The 21,266-nt window shown below is 32.7% G+C and overlaps 1 protein-coding gene across 1 annotated transcript; it reads right to left on the reverse strand.

Annotated features, from left to right (window-relative positions):
- Positions 1 to 18,169: 18,169 nt before the first annotated feature.
- On the reverse strand, positions 18,170 to 19,986 carry LOC111399288 (F-box protein SKIP28-like). Its single transcript, XM_023026544.1, has 2 exons — positions 19,675 to 19,986; positions 18,170 to 18,893 (listed from the first exon to the last, which is right to left on the reverse strand). Exons 1-2 carry the CDS (start codon positions 19,984 to 19,986, stop codon positions 18,318 to 18,320), a joined length of 888 nt encoding a protein of 295 aa, XP_022882312.1. The 3' UTR covers positions 18,170 to 18,317.
- Positions 19,987 to 21,266: the final 1,280 nt, after the last annotated feature.

Consider the following 21,266-nt stretch of genomic DNA (forward strand, 5'->3'; position numbering starts at 1 on the left):
CAACAATTAAGAATGAAAGAAAAGTTTAGTATTGTTATATTTATAATATTGTTTGTTAAATTTGTATTTTACAATTGAAAATTATGATAATGTTTGCATTTTCGTTTCGAATATTGTGTTTTTGTTTTCTTTGACTTTTTTCATAAATTGTTTTCTATCAATTTGACGGATGAATCTATAAAAAATAATTTATTTTCGTGGTTATTAATCGAACCGAAACGTGGCAAACCAAGATACGAATCGAATTGATTTACGTGGTTATGGTGCGGTTATGGTATGGTCAAAAAATTGGTTGTGCGGTTATGATTTTGGTTAAACCGACCCATAACCGAACCGTTGCCAACCCTAGTGCAACCTGCAAATACGTTAAAACACTTTGACATGTATGTGCCTAGACAGTCACCCTCCCCATCATTGTATATGCGTATTTGTACTAATTTTGTAGGATGTGCTTGTTCTGCACTTTTTTTTTAATTTTTTGTACCTATTGCAAGCTTGATAACTGTATACAATCGTGAACCACAACATTAGTTCTTTTTCCCTTGTTGCGTTATAAACATTATTCAAATTGGTTTTGCTTGGGGCAATGTTGTATTGATCATTTGGATATATGAAATTTGTACTGTATCTTGAAGGCATTTGCATGGAAATTTGTTTAACTTCATGGCCTCTTTTGGCCCCATTTTCTAGAAATGAAAATGTGTGGAATAATGTTTTTTTAAAAATGAGTGGTTAAAAAAGAATGAAAAATTTTCGATTTACGTATAATATTATTTTATGAAAAATTATATAGTTGAAAATATGAGAAAGAAAAATAGAATATAATGGAATGTAATTTATATGTGCAGGAGAATTTTCCATCCTGCAGCTTTTGGGGGTCAAATGATTCTCCTTAGTTCTCTAAGGGTGTCTTTGATAGGGCCAATTCCATGGAAAATGGAATTCAATTTTTCACCCAAATTGTAGTGTTTGATAGCACACTTTTTCCATGGAATTCATTTTCTTGATTGTATTGGAAATTGTTCTTTTCTTGATTTTCCTTGAAAATCAATTCCCACCAAAAAAAAAAGAAAAAAGAAAAAAAAAACATCAAAGTAGAGTGGGAATTGGATTCCCACTCTACTTTGACCTCCCCCCCCCCTCCCCCCCTTTTTTTTGTCCCACTCTACTTTGTCCCCCCCCCCCCCTCCCCCCCTTTTTTTTGTAATGGAAATAAATTGTAAGAATTATTGTAAAAAAATATTTCCCTTTAACTGACAATTTCCATGTAAAATAAAGACAAACAAACAATAAAAGATAGATAATTTTCTTGATTTATTTATTTTTTTGTTGGCAATGGAAACAAATTTCATACTCAATACCAATAAATTTTATCCCTTCAATTGACAATTTTCCTGTAAAATAAAGCCAAACGAACATTAAAAAACACTTTTATTTCAATATTTTTCACGTGAAAAATTATACCAATCAAAAACAATAATTTACAATTCTTAGGAAAATAATTTTTGGACAATTCAATTCCATGAAATTCGTTTTCAATTCAATTCAATTCAATTCAATCTTTACAATCAAACGGACCTAAGTTATTTGCAGACTTGACTCATGAATACAAGCTCAAAAACAGGAAGAAAAGATAAGACAAAGAAAAGGGCTTCATGTGGTGGCCCTGATTGAGAACAAGTATTCATGGTTTCTTCAAATGAATATGATAGAAAGGAAAATATTTATGAATGGAGATGATGAATCTGCGTGACAAGTTTCGTTATACTGAAACTGTGACTTGTATTTCGATGTTCAATGCAAGTACCACGGCCTACATACGTTTCGAAAAATGGTACTTTAATAAAATATAATAACATAAAAATCTCATACGTAAATTTTCTCTTGATTGGTTCGTTGTGGGGAGTGGCAGGGATCATGCAAAGGAAGAAAAGAACCAAAAAAAAAAAAAAAAAGAAAAAAAAGAGGGAGTTCGGGCAGGATCATGCGAAGGCAGAAAATATTTAAAATTTGTCACACTCATGTTCTTTATAATTTTATTCCTTTTTTTTATGTGGTTAAGGATGGTTTGAAATATTTAAATAGGTTAAATTGGTATAAAACTGTGATGTTCTAGAACCGAAAGTAACTATTGTGTATTCTCATTTGAGTGTAAGTTCAAATCTTAGAGTTCAACCTAACTTAAAAGACGTGGAATAAATTCGGATAACTAAAAAATAAAAATTACAACTTCTGTCAACCTTTCACTATAGGAAAAAAAATGATATTTTACAACTAATCTTTCAACGACCAAATCAATCCGGTCGTTAAAAACTATTTTCAACAACTAAAAGATACATTTGGCTGTAGAAATTGGATGGTGAACATTTGAATTTTGAGTTAGTTGGAAATATATTATAATGACCAGAAAGTTAGTTGTTAATCCTATATTTTCTACAACCAAATTAATATTGGTTGTTGTAAGTGGGCATCAAATAAAAAAACTCCGCCAAAATATCTGTTGATATTCAACGACCAAGTAATCGGTTGTTAGAAACATAAATAATATAGTAAATATTCAACGACCATTGTTTCTGGTTGTTAAAATAGTAAAACAACACCTAATTTTATCTCGTTGTTGGAAATTTCATATTTAAAAAGATAGCATGTAAGTTTAACATTCATTTCATGTTGGTCACACCACTAATAATTTTTTTCAAAGCAAATGTGACACTTTAAGTTCTCATTCTTAAATATTTTAATACAAGAGAAAAATGCTAAAACAAAGTTTTGTTTTAATTTGTAATATTAATTTAACAATATTCAACGTTTAACAATTTTTTTTCTCATAAAATATGAACACGTGTGTAACGCCCCGAAAATTTTAGAATAAAAGTGTATGCTATATTTTATATTTTGAAAATTTGAGGACTAAAATGGAATAGCTTTTAAATTCATATTTACTTGGGCTAAATAATTAAGTATCGATTGAACGAGATTTTATATATCGATGTTGGGCTCGTTATGTAGCTCGCATTAAATAAAGTACATTGGACTTGAGAAATAATTATTCCGAACAAGTTATGTCCATGTTTTTGAGGCCAAAAGATAGTCTAAATTTATAATAAATTAATCATTTAAGACCCTCCATTCCCACGTGAGCTATATTGTTGAAAAAGAAGAGAGAAATTTATTTCCCAGTTGGTCATGATTTGATGTTGATAGATGAGGAAGTTTCATTTTTAAAATGATTTATTTACCTTGATTTGGGGGAGTGACAAGAATTGCCAATTATTATAAATTTAATATTATTTAATTACATTGATTTTGGGAATTTATATATCAGGTATAGATCCATGTAGATTGGATATAGCTAGAATAAAGGAATCTTCTCTCTTTTATGGTAGGAATAATATAAAAATACTATAGTATTGTCAACATCTTGGAAATACACGAAAATCATATCTTGTACTCCCATTACATCAATTGTACTTGATTGAGATTGGTAATTTCCTTGTTTGAGTTAAAATCAATTGGTTGATCCGTGTGTAACCAGAAGGAAAATAAGTAAATTATGGAAAAACGTGTGACTTTATTATGTCATATAAATATGATAGATGGTACAAACGTGGAGAAGCTTTCTCTACCATAATAAGTGTTTCACGTTAGGAATAAGAGAGTGTGATATATTTTCTTAAACAAAAAGAAGAAGAAGAAGTCTTGAACGGGAATCTACTGTCTTTCTTTCTAGAAAACTCTTTTCATAAATTAAGGTAGGATTACAAGGTGCAACTGGTTAATCCCGTTTAATTTATTTTTTCATGTTGATAAATGTTATACTCATGAAAGTTATGATATGATATGATTATGATATAATATGAAATGGTCATTCGGTACCAAAGATATGATATGATATGAGCTCTTATCGGAATCTAAAGAAATGATATGATGGTATGATTATTTTGATGCCTGTTTGAATATTTTATTCAGGATCGCACCATTAATCGTGTCCTACTGAGTATTCTTTATACTCATCCCTTTTCTCTACCTCACAGGTTGGTACGGGTCGTGTCAGAGTGCGACGGCTCGATGTTGTGGTTGTGTCTTGTTTCATGGGACAAAACTCTAAAATCTAGCACGTAACTTTATTTCTATTTAATATTATTGCAATAGACACTTATGTTTAATTTAATTATTTGGACAAGTTCGTTAAAAATTTAGTTGCATGTTTTCTAGGATATTAACATTCCCATCTCTTTAAATGTTTAAATTGCACTTCGAATTTCAATTAAGATTTATGATATTTGGTGTAAATCCCATCTTACCTTTTTGCCATTTTAAAACTATTGGATGCTGAAACGGACAAATGGCTACATAAACGTCAACAGTTATATATTTTTTATGGTCACTTATCATCAAAAGATTTAAATTCAATGATTGAATACATGTATGGTGCTGTACACTTTTATAAAACCAGAAAGTATGCATGGGGCTACATACTTCAATTAAAATTAGGCATGTATATTTTAAAAGTTGTAAAATACCTTGTGGTTGCGTCAATTGTATAAAAGGAATGAAAGGAATATATGTATCAAAGCTTTTACTCTTTCACTTGACACTATTTTATTTCGGGATAACATTATTGTAAACCCATTTATTTTTGAAGAAACGTTTGGTAGCGACTTAAATTCTAAAGAAAAATAAAATTGAGACGTTACAACATGGATGTTTTGTTATAGAACAAAACATAGGAAACCCGCCGAGAGATTCTACATGGATAACTATATAAGTGTCAGTGGTTAATCTCTAACGTTCGGTAATAGAATTGATCCTTTGACTTGAGGTCGTCAAGGTACCTTATACGAGGACAGTCATATTTTGACGGTGTTTGATGTTGCTCTGCCAAAGGCCACTAATACGGCATCGTTCGAGTATGTCAAGAATCATATGAAGGTTGTGAATAACTAATAGATGATTCGTCACTTTTAGATAGTAAGAGATTATGATATTCGTTTCATTCAATTAAGTCGATAACGAAATCTTTGGCCAAGGTGTATTCATAAGTCGAAAAGGAGTTTTCGACTTATATTGACTTAATAGTGGAGTGAAAGATATGATCAGTAATCGAGATTGACATACTTTCATATTTCGTAATTGATCGGATTATATTGACGAAGGGATTATAGTTTCACGGTAAATGAACGAATTTGGTTTTGTCATACCACATGATATTTCTCGTCACATGTATTGCACTGACACATTGTTAAATGTCAATTTGAGACGATGAGTGTGAATTGCTGATAAATTAAAAGAGTGTTTTAATTTATCAATTTTGATTAGATCAAAATAATATTTCACGTCGTTAGGCATCGTGATAGGGAACTTGATGGGTCGCACACAAAAGAGAATTAGAAGATTATAATTTATCAATTAATTAATTTAACAAGCTTTGGATAAATTAATTAATTGGGTTACATACTTATATACCTGAATTAATTAATTGAATTAATTAGTTTACGGATCAAATTTAATTAAAGGGGTTAATTAAATATTGGATCGAGTCAGGTCATGCCCGTTTGAACTTATATAAATATGACTAGGTTTTCAAATTGAGTAGAGAATCTATTATTCTTGCTAGCAAAAAAAAAAACTCTAATCCTGCAATTAGGGATGGCAATGGGCTCGGCCCTTTAAACCAGGAACTCGGCTCGGTCTCGTGGCGAGCTGAGCTCGTGGGCCGAGGCGGCCCACAAGCCGCTCGCGAGCTCGTGTTTCGAGCCCCTTGCTTGGCTCGGGCTCGAGCTTGTCATTTGACGAGCCGAGCGGCCGAGTCGCTCGACCCGTTTGACATCCCTACTTGCAATCTTGTTCTTTGTGTGGAGTATCGTTGGAGGTTGAAAAATTGGATAGCTGTGGTTGGCAGATCAAGATCGTTGGAACGCAAGAAAAGCAAAGGAGTTTGCAAATCTAAAAAAAAAGTATGATCTTTTTCACAATTTCTATTTAAACACAAAGAGATTCCTGGTGGGAATCAAAATTATTTTATTTTTCCGCTGCGCACGTTAAGTAAATTCCCAACAGTGGTATCAGAGCCTACTTTGTGTTTGTTAGGAATTGATTTGCATGATTGAATAATCAAATGTTGATTGTACGTATTTTTCTTTTTTTCTAGCAATTGCAAAATTTGATTTTTGGATTAATTTAAAGAAAAGGGAAAAGAAAAAATTATGTTTTTGAATACAGAATTATTTTGGATCGGAACAAATAAAAATTAAAGGGGGGGGATGGCGGTGACAAGCCGCTCGTGACCGCCGCGCAAAGCTGCTGCGCACTTGCTGCAGTTTTCAGCAGCATCACGTCGTTGCTGAAGCAGCATGGAGGTGCTGCTAAGCTTGGTAAATGCGGTGCCGGTGGTGATGTCGGCGCCTGGAGAAGAAGACGAAAAAAATATATAAAAAAAATAGGATTCTTTTGGGTGTTCTTTGAAACGGGTGAGAGTGAATGGAGGCGGGGGCTTTGTTGCAATTAGTGTAATTGCAGGCCCCCGTCTACAATCATGGAAAGGTATAATTTATTAAATAAAAGGCCTTCTAGCAATTTGAGAAATTGAGGGGCCATTTAATAAATTTTAATTGGGTCAAATTGCAATTTTCAAAATGGTTTTGAATTTGAATTTTAAAATGGTTTTAAAATTATGTTTTAAATGGGTTTAACCTATAATTTTAATTTTGACCCGAATTAAAAGTTTTATTTAAAATTGACGACTTCTCTCATTTCGTTAAAATTTGATTTTAACTTAAATATTAGATTTGACCCTAAATTGAATTTAATTTATTTTAGGAGTGTTATCCTAAATTAAAATATTAATTCAATTTAAATTAGGATTAGACTCTAATTTAGTAATTAATTAAATTTTGATTTTAATTAATTATTCACCCGAATATATTCTAGAAATTAAAATTGGATTCTAATTGGGTGGTTAATTAAAATTTGATTTTAATTAAATTGTCTTGCCCTGAAATTATTATTTTTTAATTAAAGTTGGACTCTAATATGTTGTTTAATTAAAATTTGATTTTAATTAAATTGACTCGCCCCAAATATCTTCTTGAAATTAGAGTTTGACTCTAATTTGCTATGTAATTAAAATTTATTTTTAATTAAATCAATTCACCCTAAAATTTGTTCCAATCATTCTAATTTGATATTTAATTAAAATTTTGATTTTAATTACATTAATTCGCCCTAAATATTGGAATTAGAGTTAAACTCTAATTTTGTTATTTAATTAAAATTTGATTTTAATTAAATTTAACTGCCTTAAAATTTGAAATTAGAGTTGGACTCTAATTTGATATTTAATTAAAATTTGATTTTAATTAAATAGTCATGCCTATTATTGTGGAATTAGAGTTGGACTCTAATTCTGTATTTAATTAAAATTTGATTTTATCTAAATATGCCCGCTAATTAAATTAATTGATCAATATGATTAATTAATTATTTAATTATTCTGGAGTTTAGACGATTTTAATTGGTAGAAACTTGAAATATGTTTGCATATAATATTAGATATTATATAATACTACATTTATGTGATGAATGTATTATTAGTGGACGATTATGAACTCGACCATGTGGATGTGTTGATTGGTTAATTTTAGTCTTATTGTTTTATGAGCATGCAAGGTCTTAATCATTTTGGACCTGCGAGCCCGTTATTTTTATTGTTATTTTGGACCTGCGAGTCCAATTTCATCTTGGCTTGCGTGCCAACTAGTATAGGATGCATGTTGCAACTAGACTAATTGAAGACACACGGAGAGGAGGAAACCATGAAGATGTCGCATTGATACTGATCAATGCACTATCCACTAAGAATTGACCAACTAGTCTTCCTTATGGCTCAGAAAGACTAGATAGTAAAGTCCATAATCGTCCACATCATTACATTACGTTATAGATATGTTTATTTGTATGGTAGATGTGTAATACAACGTATATAATATTACGATGAGACTTTTGAATGCAAAACCCCTCGATAAAATATTAAGTCACATTTATAATCTTCTTCCATCATTATAGTGAAAAATCAGAGTCCCAAATCGTCTCAACTTGTTGAGATACTCAATGCTGGTCTATTAGGAATATGTTTGATACTATGAAATATTTGATATTTCTGAATGACGGGTTTAACTTAACTAAAATTTATCTTTTGTTGAATACACTCAAGAAGATAAATTTTAGAGACATGTTAAGCTAACACATAAGATGTGTGAAGACAAAGAGTTGTCAGTTTAACGATCTGGGAGTTGTATGGAGATACAATTGATAATAGTATCTGCTCAAATGTTATATTAAAGCTTGTTGAGTACACTCAAGGTCTTAGTATAATAGTTGGGATCCCGACCCATTAGGAGTCAAGTATAAATTCCATAAATTTATGTGAGAGTGTCATAAATTTGAATTAAACAGTGGGAGCATAATTAATTTAATAAAAGTCAATGTTAAATTAATTAATACATTTTATATATTATCCTTTTTCTTTTCGTCATTTATATTTATATTGAATCTTTAGTAACCATATGTTTTGAATGTCATACTGGATGTCAACAATTAATTAAATTTTCTTGATTGGCACTACAATGTGAGAATTATTTTCAGGCATGAGAAAATTGGTTATATCCTTGAGTAGTCCTTTCCAGAGACATCTGCTGATGACCTGATCAAGAAAGAGGTGGCTGCTATAATAAACGCAATGATGACAATAGTACTGCAACGTACGTGATACTTGCAATTATGTCACCTGAGTTACAAAAACAATTTGAGAGTATAGATATTAACACATAATTCTTCATTACAAAGAGGTGTATGCAAATAATCATGTGTGGAAGGATAAGAGACTCTCAAACAAAATTATTTTATTTTTCCGTTGCGCACATTAAGTAGATTCCCAACACGTACGACAACCAAATAAGTGGTTTTTGAAAAAAAAAATCGGTTGCCAATATAAATCTATTACGATCAATTATCTAGTTGTTGAATAACATTTAACAACCAAACATGTTTTTAGTCATTGAATACATTTGTCAACACCTCTTCGCCAATCAAGGGGCGACCAACTGATTTTGGTCATTGAATGTGATCAACAACCAAAAATGTATATTTTAAGACCATTTTTATGATTGTTGAAGTTGATATTTCCTATAGTGTTTCTTGAAATAATTGACTTAGAAAAATTAATTGGACCATCAAACAATAATAAAATTAGACAGGTCTTCTAATTTTGTCAAAATTGCAGACTTCGCGTGCACGAAATTGCCCAAACTTTGAACAGTCATTTAACTTTGAGCTCAATTATGGCCTTAGTCCCACGACATATAAAATTGAAGTGTATTCCAATATAGGTACATCTGTTTGTAAAACTACTTGATTTATGGTGTAAGTTAAGTTAGTTTATGTCATTTGATTTTGTAGCTGTGCTTGCTTATGATATTTTCCTTTTATTTTATTTTTTATTTTTACAAAATATGTTTTAGACGAGGGTTTTTAGGCCGCTCACCTAAGCATGTACGGGGTTTTGGCATGATATTTGGTGTGATGTTTAACATGCTTCTTTTTTTACTTTACCTTATTTATTAAGATAGTACGAGAATTGTACTTGAAGACTTATTGTGGATAAAACATATATGACGTGCTTCATGATGCTCATAAAATAACATTGTGTGAAAATGTGCTTCTCAAAAACACAACTTATGGAAGGATAAAATTGTCTTTGAATAAATCTTGATCCTGTTGGAAGTAGAAGGCCACATGGTAGCCCCTAACTGTTGGATGGACCTTCACACGAGTTGTGCTAGTTTAAAATGGATCCAAACCATTGGTTTTGGATTAACGGCTAAGATTGATCACTTGGTTCTAAAGTCTTCTGGAAGGGGACGGTTGGGTTATTCTTCTGCCTTTTGATTTTGAGAGACTTTTGGTTTTTCTCTTTCCAAGTTCGTCTCTAGTTTTCTCTCTTCGCCTCCTTCCTATTTTTCTTCAAGATCTCTCAAGAGATCCATATCTTTTTACTAAAAACCTGTGTTATTAGTGTTGCTACAGTAACTCTTTGGCCTGTGAAAATAGTCGGTAACCTGTATAGTGGTTAGGTTGTGATTTTCAATGGTTTATGCTAAATAGGGCTGATGATTTGGGAGATCCATTTGGATCAGTGACCTTATTGTGTTCTGATTTGGGTCTTGAAGCATTGTACTTTCTCTTGGACATCTTTTGTGCGCTTAGTAGTGGGCTAATCTCTGCGCCTCCCAGATTAGGCATTCTTGCTGAACTGGGTGAATAATTTTGTTTTTGTTTCTTGTGATTTTCTTGTGTGCTTGGTTTTCTTTCCTTTTAATTAATTGTTGAGTTAGGGGAAAATCCCTTGTAGAACCCCCAAATAATTCTAGACACCTTAGTGGCACTAAGACATGAATATTGGATGACTAAAGTATACTTCAGATTTTTAGTCTCATTTGAGACTCATTTTCGACATAGGAAACATTCAATTTGAAAAATTATATCTAAATAAAAGTTGTAACTCTTTGAGTTAACTTTTCAACGCACTTTGAATTACCTCAATCGGATGTCGGGAGAAGAAGTTATAATAGAAACACTGAAAACTGTGCAGTGTCAACCGGACTACAACCGGTCGATCGAAACTGCCTCCTGAAATGAAAATTCTCGTTTTTCTTTTGAATTTAAATATTTATTTCCATCAATTATTTTCTCAAAGGGCCACCCACGTTTTTGGCAATAAAAATCCCACTAAATTGAAGCATTTAACCTCAAACTTAAATGGCACCCATGTTTTCTCTCTTAAATGAAATTTGACCCTTCATTTGCTTTAAGTTATGGAATATTTACCTATAAATAGAGACATCATTTCACTCATTTTTCTCACACCAAAAGCAAGAGCTTTTACATACTAAAGAAAGAGTTTTTAAGAGAAAAAAAGAGAGGGAGGAAAACTATTTTTCCTAGAAGTTTAAGAAGCGTTTTCAAGCATCAATTCTCAACGATTTTCAAACATCCAAGGAGTGCATTTCTTTCAACGTCCAAGTTTCATCGAAGTTTTCAATCCAAATTTTCAAAGTTTCAAAAGCATCAATCAAGGTAGGTAGAGGTGCAATGTGTTTAATCATATTAAGTCATAAGTTTCGATTCATGTTAATGTTTGTATGTCAAATGGTACTCTGGTACGGCATATCCCTCTATGATAATGGTTGTATGTCAAATGGTATTCCAGTACGGCATACCCCTCTATGTTGAAGAAATGTTCGTATGTCAAATGGTGCCCTCTGGTACGATATACCCCTTCATGTCAAATGGTGCCTCTGGGTACGACATGTATGAAAAGTTATAAAGTTAATGTTTTGAAATGTATAGCTTGATCACGAATGCACCTATGACGCCTATTGAGTTTTTCAACTCACGGGTTTAATCTCATCTCTACAGATTGAAGGAATTTTACCTTGGGCATGGATGGAGGAGAAGACATGAAGAGTACTTGAGAATAGCCTTAGAGGTGTTACGCAAGGAGAAGCTATATGTCAAATTCAAGAAATGCAAGTTTTGGCTTGAATGAGTTGGATTTCTTGGACATGTAGTTACTGCCCAAGAGATTGAAGTAGATCCAGCAAAAGTAGAAGTAGTAACCAACTGGAAAGCACCAACAAATGCTGGCGAAGTATGGAGTTTTAACGTTCCGATCCACTAGGGGTCGGGGCGTTTACATCCCTAACAATCTGGTATCAGAGCCACCTTCTTGGGTTTTTGGATACATACATATATATATATATATAAAATCGTTTTTCTTTTGGTAAACCATGTGAGTTTTTTATTTTTTAAACAAAACTTGTTCTTGATCCACATTGGAGTGATAGTGCTTGGAGTCTTGGAATTGTGGGCTAAAGATAGTGGTGAAGGGATACGTTGCCTCACAAAATTGGCTAGGAAAAAGAGTCACTTAAGAGTCCGAATTAAATATTGTTTTACAACAATATTTGGTGAGATTGTTCTAAAATTCTTATACTATTCTTTTTACAGAATACTATAATTGCATATCTACAAATTACTTTATGTATGTTCTTTTAAACTCGCACCTACATGATTGACCTATTAAGTACATGAGTATGCTTTATTCTGTGGGAACCCTGAATTAATTGTATGATCATCTGATAATTTGAGTTGGTGCTACATTACTTGCTATTGCTGCAATTGATATTACTTGATTGAGTATAAGCCTACATTGTTCATTTCTCATCTTTTTTAAAGAATTGGAAATGTTCTTTTAATAAAAACTTTTTTGCTACTAAGTGACCTTGCATTAAAGATCACTTAACCCCATGAGTAATTACCAACCTTTTACAGAATCTGTCATGGGTTAGAAGGTCGAATTATCACAATTCAATGAAAATGGGGATTACTTAATATGGAAGCAGAAAATTAGGGCCATTTGGTCCAACAAAGGGTTGCAAAAGCACTTGAAGACCCTGAAACTTTTTCTGCTGAACTTAAGGCAAAACCTGATGAAATCGAGAATATGAATGAAATTGTATATAGCTCTATAATACTGTATTTATCTGATGACATTGTGAGACAAGTTGATGAAGTAATGATTGCAATAACTTTGTGGACAACCCTTGATAATTTGTTTTTAGCCAAGACTTTGCCTAATGAGATCTATCTCTTAGAAAAACTTTTTTATTTTTAAAATGGGTACTGGAAAGCATTTAGAAGCAAACCTACGTGACTTTAGTATCATTGTTAAAAGTCTTGCACACAATGAAAAGAAATTTGAAGATGAGAACCTTGCTGTCATTTTATTGAACTCATTATTTGAGTCCTATAAAGATGTCAGGAATGTCATGAAATACTTGAGGGATAAGTTGACACAAGCTATAGTTATGGATGCCTTAAGAGTCAGAGAGTTAGAGGTCAAAAAGGAGTCTGCGTCTAACTTTAGAGAAGAAAATGTGTTTATAAGGGAAAGGATAGAAAAGAGAGAATAATTTTCAAAACAAAAGAAGTAAGGGAAAGTCAAAATGAAGGTCCAAGTCCATAGATAAAAGTAACAAAAAGTGTAATTACTGTGGAAGACTATGACACTTTTAAAAAGGAATGTTATGACTTTAAGAGGAAACAGAAGGATCATAATAATCTTGAGTTGAACAACTCTATAGGTCCTGATTTAGATAGTCTACATGTTATGACTGTATCTAGTGGCGAAGTCAATGAAGATTGGATCTTAAACTCTGAATGTACATTCCATATGTGCCCTATTAAGTCTTGGTTCTACATTTACAACGAAATAGAAACTAGAAAGGCATATATGGGGGATAATAACACTCAAACTGTAGTTGGGATTGGTGACATTGCTATCAAAATGCATGATGACATTTTTAGACCAATTAGGAATGTCAAGTATGTCCTAAATTTGAAAAGAAACCTCATTTCACTGGGAATTCTTGAAGATGAGGGGTATACATTTAAATCTGACAACAATATCTTGAAAATGATGAAGGGATCTTTAGTAGTCTTAAAAGGACCCAAAAGAAATGGTTTGTATTATTTGTTGGGGAAGACTATTACCACACATAGCCCCAATTCACTTACAGTAACAAAAAAACAAATATGAACTTTGGCATAATAGAATGGGGCATATTGGAAACAAGGGTCTGAAATATCTAAGAAACAAAAACTGCTTAGGAGAGATATAATTGAGCTACTTGATTTCTATGAAACCTGTGTCTTGGGTAAGTCTCATAGGGTGAGTTTTGAAGCAGGGTCACATACTTCTAGGAGACCTCTAGACTATGTACATTCAGACTTGTTGGGATCGGAGAGTCATCCCACCTTTTGTGGGAATAAATATTTCCTGTCTCTAGTTGATGACTATTCTAGGAAAGTATGGGTTTACCCTTTAAAAGCAAAATCTAAAACATTTCAGAAGTTTAAAACGTGGATAAGGATGGTTGAAAATAAACTAGATAGGAATCTGAAAACCTTTAGGACAGATAATGGGCCGGGGTTTTGTAGTGCTGAATTTGACAATTTTTGTAATCAAAAGGGAATTGTCAGACACAAAATTGTAAGGCATACCCCACAACAAAATGGGATTGTAGAAAGAATGAATAGAACCTTAATGAACAAGGTCAAGTATATGCTAATAAGTTCTGGTCTTGCAAAGGGATTTTGGGCTGAGGTAGTATGTACTGCTACTTATCTTATAAATAGATCTCCATGCAGTTCTGTAGGGTTTAAAATCCCACAAAAATTGTGGACTGGAAAAACCCTAAATTAGCAGATGTTAGGGTCTTTGAGTGTGCTTCATATGCTCACCCAACTGAGGAAAAATTCGACCCTAGAGCCACCAAATATGTTATGCTAGGCTATCCTGAAAGGGTACAGGCTATGGGTGCTAGGGCTATAAGACATTGAAATCATTAATAGTAGGAATGTTGTCTTTAATGAATTTGAAATGCCATGCCTTAATCATAAAGTTGACAAGTCTAAGGAACCTGAAAGTGATAGAATCCCTCAAAGTAAGGTGAAGCTAGCAAGATTCAGTCCTCCACAACCTATGAATGGTGAGGCTAAATCTGATGTCCCTTCAACAGAAGGGAATGAAGATAATTCTGATGGAGGTGAAGTAGGTGAAGAACATGAATCTGAAGTAGTGAACCAACCTCAAGTTGATAGTGAATCTGCAACCTGTAATGACACCATAGTAGACTCCACAATAAGAGACTACCAACTTGTTAGAGACAGGGAGAGGAGACAGCCTAGACCAAAACCCAAATATGAAACATTAAATCTAACTAAGTTTACTCTTGTTTCGCGAGAAACCATAGAAAATTCAGAACCTTTGAAGAAGCTATGGATGGAAAGAAATTTGAAAACTGGAAAAGAACAATGGAAGAGGAGATGAAATCATTACTGGACAATAAGACTAGGAAATTTGTAAAGAAACCAGATAAACAAAGAGTTATACAATATAAATGGGTCTATAAGTTAAAGAAATGTAATAATCATAGTGATCATTTGAGGTACAAAGCCAGGCTAGTTGCCAAAGGCTTCTCTTAAAGGGAATGGATTGATTACAATGAAATATTTTCTCCAGTAATCAAGTACAAGATTATAAGGTTGATGCTTGCACTTGCTGTTCAATTTGACTCGAAACTTGAACAATTAGATGTTAAGACTGCTTTCCTACACAACCTCAGGGTTTTGAGGTGAGGTAAAACTAATTATGTTTGCAAATTGCAAAAATCACTAATGGGCTTAAACAAAGCCCAAGCCAGTGGTACATAAGGTTTGACACATATGTACTTAGAATTAGGTTTAAGAGGAGTGAATATGATCCATGCTTGTACTATAACGGTGTAAGAAGTGGTAGTGAAGTCTATTTGCTCCTATATGTAGATGATATGTTGTTGACCAGTCCTAGCAAAATTGAAATTATAAGAATGAAAGATATTTTAAAATCTAAATTTGATATGAAAGATCTAGGGAAAGCTAAGAAGATCTTGGGAATGGTTATTGACACGGATAGGCCTACTTATAAATTGACAATTACCCAAAAGTCCTATCTTGATAAATTAACAACTAAATTTGGTATGAAAGAAGCTAAGCCTGTTAACATACCTCTGGCAGCTAATATGAATCCTTCAATTGAACATGCACCCAAAACAAGTGATGAGATAAATGAGATAAGAAACATACCATATGCCAATGCCATAGGGTCTATCATGTACTCCATGGTAACCACTAGCCTGACTTAGCTTACTCTATTAGTTTTCTAAGCAGGTTCATGTTTAATACTAGGAAGCCACATTGGGCTGGGTTGAAATGGCTATTAAGATATATAGCTGGAACTATAAATGTAGGATTAGTATATGAAAGGAGAACTGATAACTTGACATTGAAAGGATGTGGGGACTCTGACTTTGTTGGTGACAAATATCAGAGGAAATCTACTTCAACCTATTTCTTTACGTTAGGAAAAAATTGGATTACATGGAATTCTCAGTTACAACCATTTGTTGCACTATCAAGCACTGAGGCTGAGTATTTGGCAATTACAAAGTCTATAAAAGAATGTATTTGGTTGAAAAGAATATTAAAGGAACTGAATTTTCTGCAAAAAAAAAAAACCAGTGATCTTTACTGATAGCCAAAGTGCATTATTACTTAGCAAAAACCCAGTTTATTGTAAAAGATCCAAACATATTGAGGTGAAGTACCACTTTGTAAGGGAAAAGACTTCAACTGACATCATTAATCTTGAAAAATTTTAAACTGATGAGAACTCATCTGATATGGGTAGTAAGATTCTTCTTGTTAGCATATTTAAGTCTTGTTTATCATTTCTCCACATTGACAAGGTTAATTTTTTTGTGCAGGTCCTTTGGGCAATGATGTAGGATCAACCACTATGTGCACATTAGGTACCAAAGAGAGGTAGTGTTTTTTGAGAACCAAGGTGAAGATTGTGAAAACGAGCTACTCAAAAACACAATTTATTGAAGGATAAAATTCTCTTTGAGTAAATCTTGATCTCGTTGGAAGTGGAAGGCCACATGGCAGCCCCTAATTGGTGGATGGATCTTCACACGAGTTGTGCTAGTTTAAAATGGATCTGAACCATTGGTTTTGAATTAACTGCTGAGATTGATCACTTGGTTCTAAAGTCTTCTAGAAGGGGGCGGTTGAGTTATTTTTCTGCCTTTTGGTTTTCAAAGACTTTTGGTTTTTCTTTCTCTAAATTTTTTGCTAGCTTTCTCTCTTCGTCTCCTTGTTTTTCTTCAAGAGATCCAAATCTTTTTAGTAAAAATATGTGTTATTAGTGTTGCTACAATGACTCTTTGGCTTGTGAGAACGGCCGATAACCTGTATAGTGGTTAGGTTGTTATTTTCAGTGGTTTATGCTAAATAGGGCTGACAGTTTGGGAGATCCATTTGAATTAGTGACCTTATAGTGTTCTGATTTGGGTCTTGAAACATTATACTATCTCTTGGACATCTTTTGTGCACTTAGTAGTGGACTGATCTCTAAGCCCCCAAACTAGGTATTCTTGCTGAACTGGGTAAACAATTTCGGTATTGTTTATTCTGATTTTCTTGTGTGCTTGGTTTACTTTCGTTTTGATTAACTGTTGAATTAGGGAAAAGTCCCTATCACATTGATTATATTAACAATTAATTTTCATTAATAGTGAAAAGAAAAAAATTATTCAAGTTGGACAAAAGAGAGAAGTTGGAGATCAAGATGCAAATTAGCAATTGCTTACCCTTTTCGATCACAAGGATGAAGGATTGCGAAGGCCATAGATGAAGGACCAGCCACTTTGAAAACCAATTGGGCCACGTATTTGGACCTAATTGGTCCTATAAATAGTTTTTTAATCTACAAACATAGAAGAGAAAGGAGGCTCGCATACAAATATTCCATATATTAGAAGAGATCCATTCATACAAAATTTCACATTCTTTTTAAAGCTTTAAATAAGCTTTCATTACAAAACTTAATATGTCTATTACTTGAGTCGAAGGAGGAGGAGAAGAAGATTAGAGAAGAGAAATCAAGAACCATTGAAGAAATTCAAATTCAAGTCTATTATTCATCTTTCTTTCCAATTTTCAATTTTTGGGTGATGTTGTATCGATTCCAACTGTGTTATTGCAATGTTATGATTCTTAGCTGGTTGTTTAGAAAATAAGATAATGTTGAATCCTATATTTTAAATGTAATTAAAAAGTATGAAAAAATAATAGATACACGTACAAAACTATTTTATTAGAAGAAAAATGTCGTTGAAAATAAATTTGAGAAATAAGTTAGCTTTAAAGAATTTGTACCAAATGGGGACATAATTTTCTCTTAATTTTCGTCAACTATTCCATATTTTTCGAGATCTATCATTTCTTGATGTTCATACATGAATCAACGAGTCTAGATTGTCAATATTCGATACTCTTGCAAAGAATCAATGGATATTTAATCATTTTTTTTCGACCGAGTTAATTACTCGCTTTTGTTGCACAATACACAAACATTAATTTTATTAAACACAAAAGGGGTGATCGATCATGTATATGTACTTGAGTCATCATCTCAATATGATTTTATTTTAAGTTGAGTTGACATTGTCTCAATACTTTCTCACATATATATGTTGAATTGAGATCTACCTTCTCACATTTAAAGTCACAATTACTTGGTCATGTAATTGAGTGTTTTCTTCGGACCCTGAGTGGTCATTTGGCCATAGTTGAGTACTCTTATGTTATGTACATTAGAACTTCGCATGACATGCAGTGCAGACAAAACCAGAAGAGCCAGAAAATCTGCAGCCCTGATGGGTTTGTTGGTTAAACTGTGGCTTGTTATTGAAATTGCACTTCGGGAGCTGTAGCCAACACTCTAAACACAACGTGTCAGCCCATGCTGCCTCTGCGAGTTCTTGACCGGTAATACAAATGCCACACTCATCACACCTTGGAATGCAGTGGTAGCATCCCCTACATTCAATTGTCTGATGCTGCTTCTTCCTCGGACAGAGAATTCCAGGGCAGTCGAAAACCATTCGTACTTCGTAACACTTAGGACACACATCTACATCTATTGGACAATCGGTTTCTTCATGTTTAAGGCTCGAGCATTTCTTGTGCTCATGATATAATATCTTCCCTTTCTTCTGCTGTGTTTGGTTCAAATCTAGTAAGTTGTGAAGCGTGTAAAGGTCTTCTTTCTTCATGTTGGAGATGCCAGTGATTTTTAGGCTCTTTAGTCTGTGGTTGTTTTTTGTTAGCAACTTCACTGCTTTAATCAATCCCTCTGGTGTTAAGCTTGTGCAACCTGGGCTATAGAGCTAAAACAGAAACATGTGCCCTATTAGCTAAAGATTTTTTTAGTAGATTTTGATAAAAATTGATGAAGTGTGTGAAGAATGACTACTTTGCCAAAAAATGTTGACATCCTATTTGACAGATGTATTGGTAGTAGGAAATGATTGGATGTAAAAGTTGATTATTTTAAAATAGTCTAATGACAGAATTCCACATAATATTCCTCAGATGTCAAACTTATCTGGCAGTGTAGCATGGTTTTTGAAGAATTGATAGAAGTTGTGGTTTTCATGAAATATGTTATTAAAATTAATTATTAATTTTGACTTAGATTTTTATCAACTTTTTTGGCTAAACCAGATTGGTGCGTTAATCTTCCTGTAAATTCTACAATCTAGTTGAACTCCTTTTCTCATAAAACTGTACCGAACATCTTACCAAACAATTCTCTCGTTTGAGTAGTTATTTGGCACTTCGAGTGTGAACCATTTGGTAAGAAAGTGTGAACTTTTGCTTATCAACAAGGGACAATTTTTTTGCAATTGCCATGACATGCCATGACAAAATACATTAACTAATCAAAATAAGATGTAAAATATAAAAAACAAATGAGTAATTATTTATGAATAAATCTACATGTGTACAAATAGCATTTCCCTTCATATCCTCTCACCTATGTCTATCTTCTCACAAAATTTGACCAAATTTTAGAAAATAACCTTTCTAATCAAAAATAAAACAACTAAATTGAGCATTAAACATCAATCAAAGCCAACATATCTTGTCACAAGAAGAAAACTATACCTTGGAGATAAAAGGATTTTCCTCTACAACCTTTAGAAGTCCATCATCAGTAATTTTCACACAGTTTTTCAGAGTCAGAACCCTTAGCTGGCCATTCACTTTCGATGTAATTTTAATCAGAATATCGTCCGAAAGACGCGTGTTCAAAGGCGGTTCAACTATTACATTAAGCCAAGGCAATATGTCATTTTTTATAGCATCTCTAAGTGATTTGCAGACTTGACTCATGGAAACAAGCTCAAAAACAGGAAGAAAAGCTAAGACAAAGAAAAGGGCTTCATGTGGTGGCCCTGATTCAGAACAAGTATTCATGGTTTCTACTAGTGAATATGATAGGAAAATATTTATGAATGGAGATGATGAATCTGTATGACAAGTCTCGTATTGTATGGAAATTTATAATGAAACTGTGACTTGTATTTCGATGTTCAATGCAAGTACTACGGCCTACATACGTTTCGAAAAATGGTACTTTAATAAAATATAATAACATAAAAATCTCATACGTAAATTTTCTCTTGATTGGTTCGTTGTGGGGAGTGGCAGGGATCATGCAAAGGAAGAAAAGACCAAAAAAAAAAAAAGAAAAAAAAGAGGGAGTTCGGGCAGGATCATGCGAAGGCAGAAAATATTTAAAATTTGTCACACTCATGTTCTTTATAATTTTATTCCTTTTTTTTATGTGGTTAAGCATGGTTTGAAATATTTAAATAGGTTAAATTGGTATAAAACTGTGATGTTCTAGAACCTAGAGGCTAGAGCTCCGAAAGTTAGGAACTATTGTGTATTCTTATTTGAGTGTAAGTTTAAATCTCAGAGTTCAAACTCAACTTAAAAGACGTGGAATAAATTCGGATAACTAAAAAATAAAAATTACAACTTCTGTCAACCTTTCACTATAGGAAAAAAAAATGATATTTTACAACTAATCTTTCAACGACCAAATCAATCCGGTCGTTAAAAACTATTTTCAACAACTAAAAGATACATTTGGCTGTAGAAATTGGATGGTGAACATTTGAATTTTGAGTTAGTTGGAAATATATTATAATGACCAGAAAGTTAGTTGTTAATCCTATATTTTCTACAACCAAATTAATATTGGTTGTTGTAAGTGGGCATCAAATAAAAAAACTCCGCCAAAATATCTGTTGATATTCAACGACCAAGTAATCGGTTGTTAGAAACATAAATAATATAGTAAATATTCAACGACCATTGTTTCTGGTTGTTAAAATAGTAAAACAACACCTAATTTTATCTCGTTGTTGGAAATTTCATATTTAAAAAGATAGCATGTAAGTTTAACATTCATTTCATGTTGGTCACACCACTAATAATTTTTTTCAAAGCAAATGTGACACTTTAAGTTCTCATTCTTAAATATTTTAATACAAGAGAAAAATGCTAAAACAAAGTTTTGTTTTAATTTGTAATATTAATTTAACAATATTCAACGTTTAACAATTTTTTTTCTCATAAAATATGAACACGTGTGTAACGCCCCGAAAATTTTAGAATAAAAGTGTATGCTATATTTTATATTTTGAAAATTTGAGGACTAAAATGGAATAGCTTTTAAATTCATATTT

Source organism: Olea europaea, chromosome 8 (assembly GCF_002742605.1).
Source record: "Olea europaea var. sylvestris chromosome 8, O_europaea_v1, whole genome shotgun sequence".
Taxonomy (NCBI): domain Eukaryota; kingdom Viridiplantae; phylum Streptophyta; class Magnoliopsida; order Lamiales; family Oleaceae; genus Olea; species Olea europaea.

Bases quoted from the DNA above. Each gene is read 5' to 3' on its own strand.
- LOC111399288 (XM_023026544.1), bottom strand. From the start codon at position 19,986: ATGAATACTTGTTCTGAATCAGGGCCACCACATGAAGCCCTTTTCTTT. The intron at 18,894-19,674 runs GTATAGTTTTCT...TTTCTGTTTTAG, and splicing joins AAAATCCTTTTATCTCCAAG to CTCTATAGCCCAGGTTGCAC.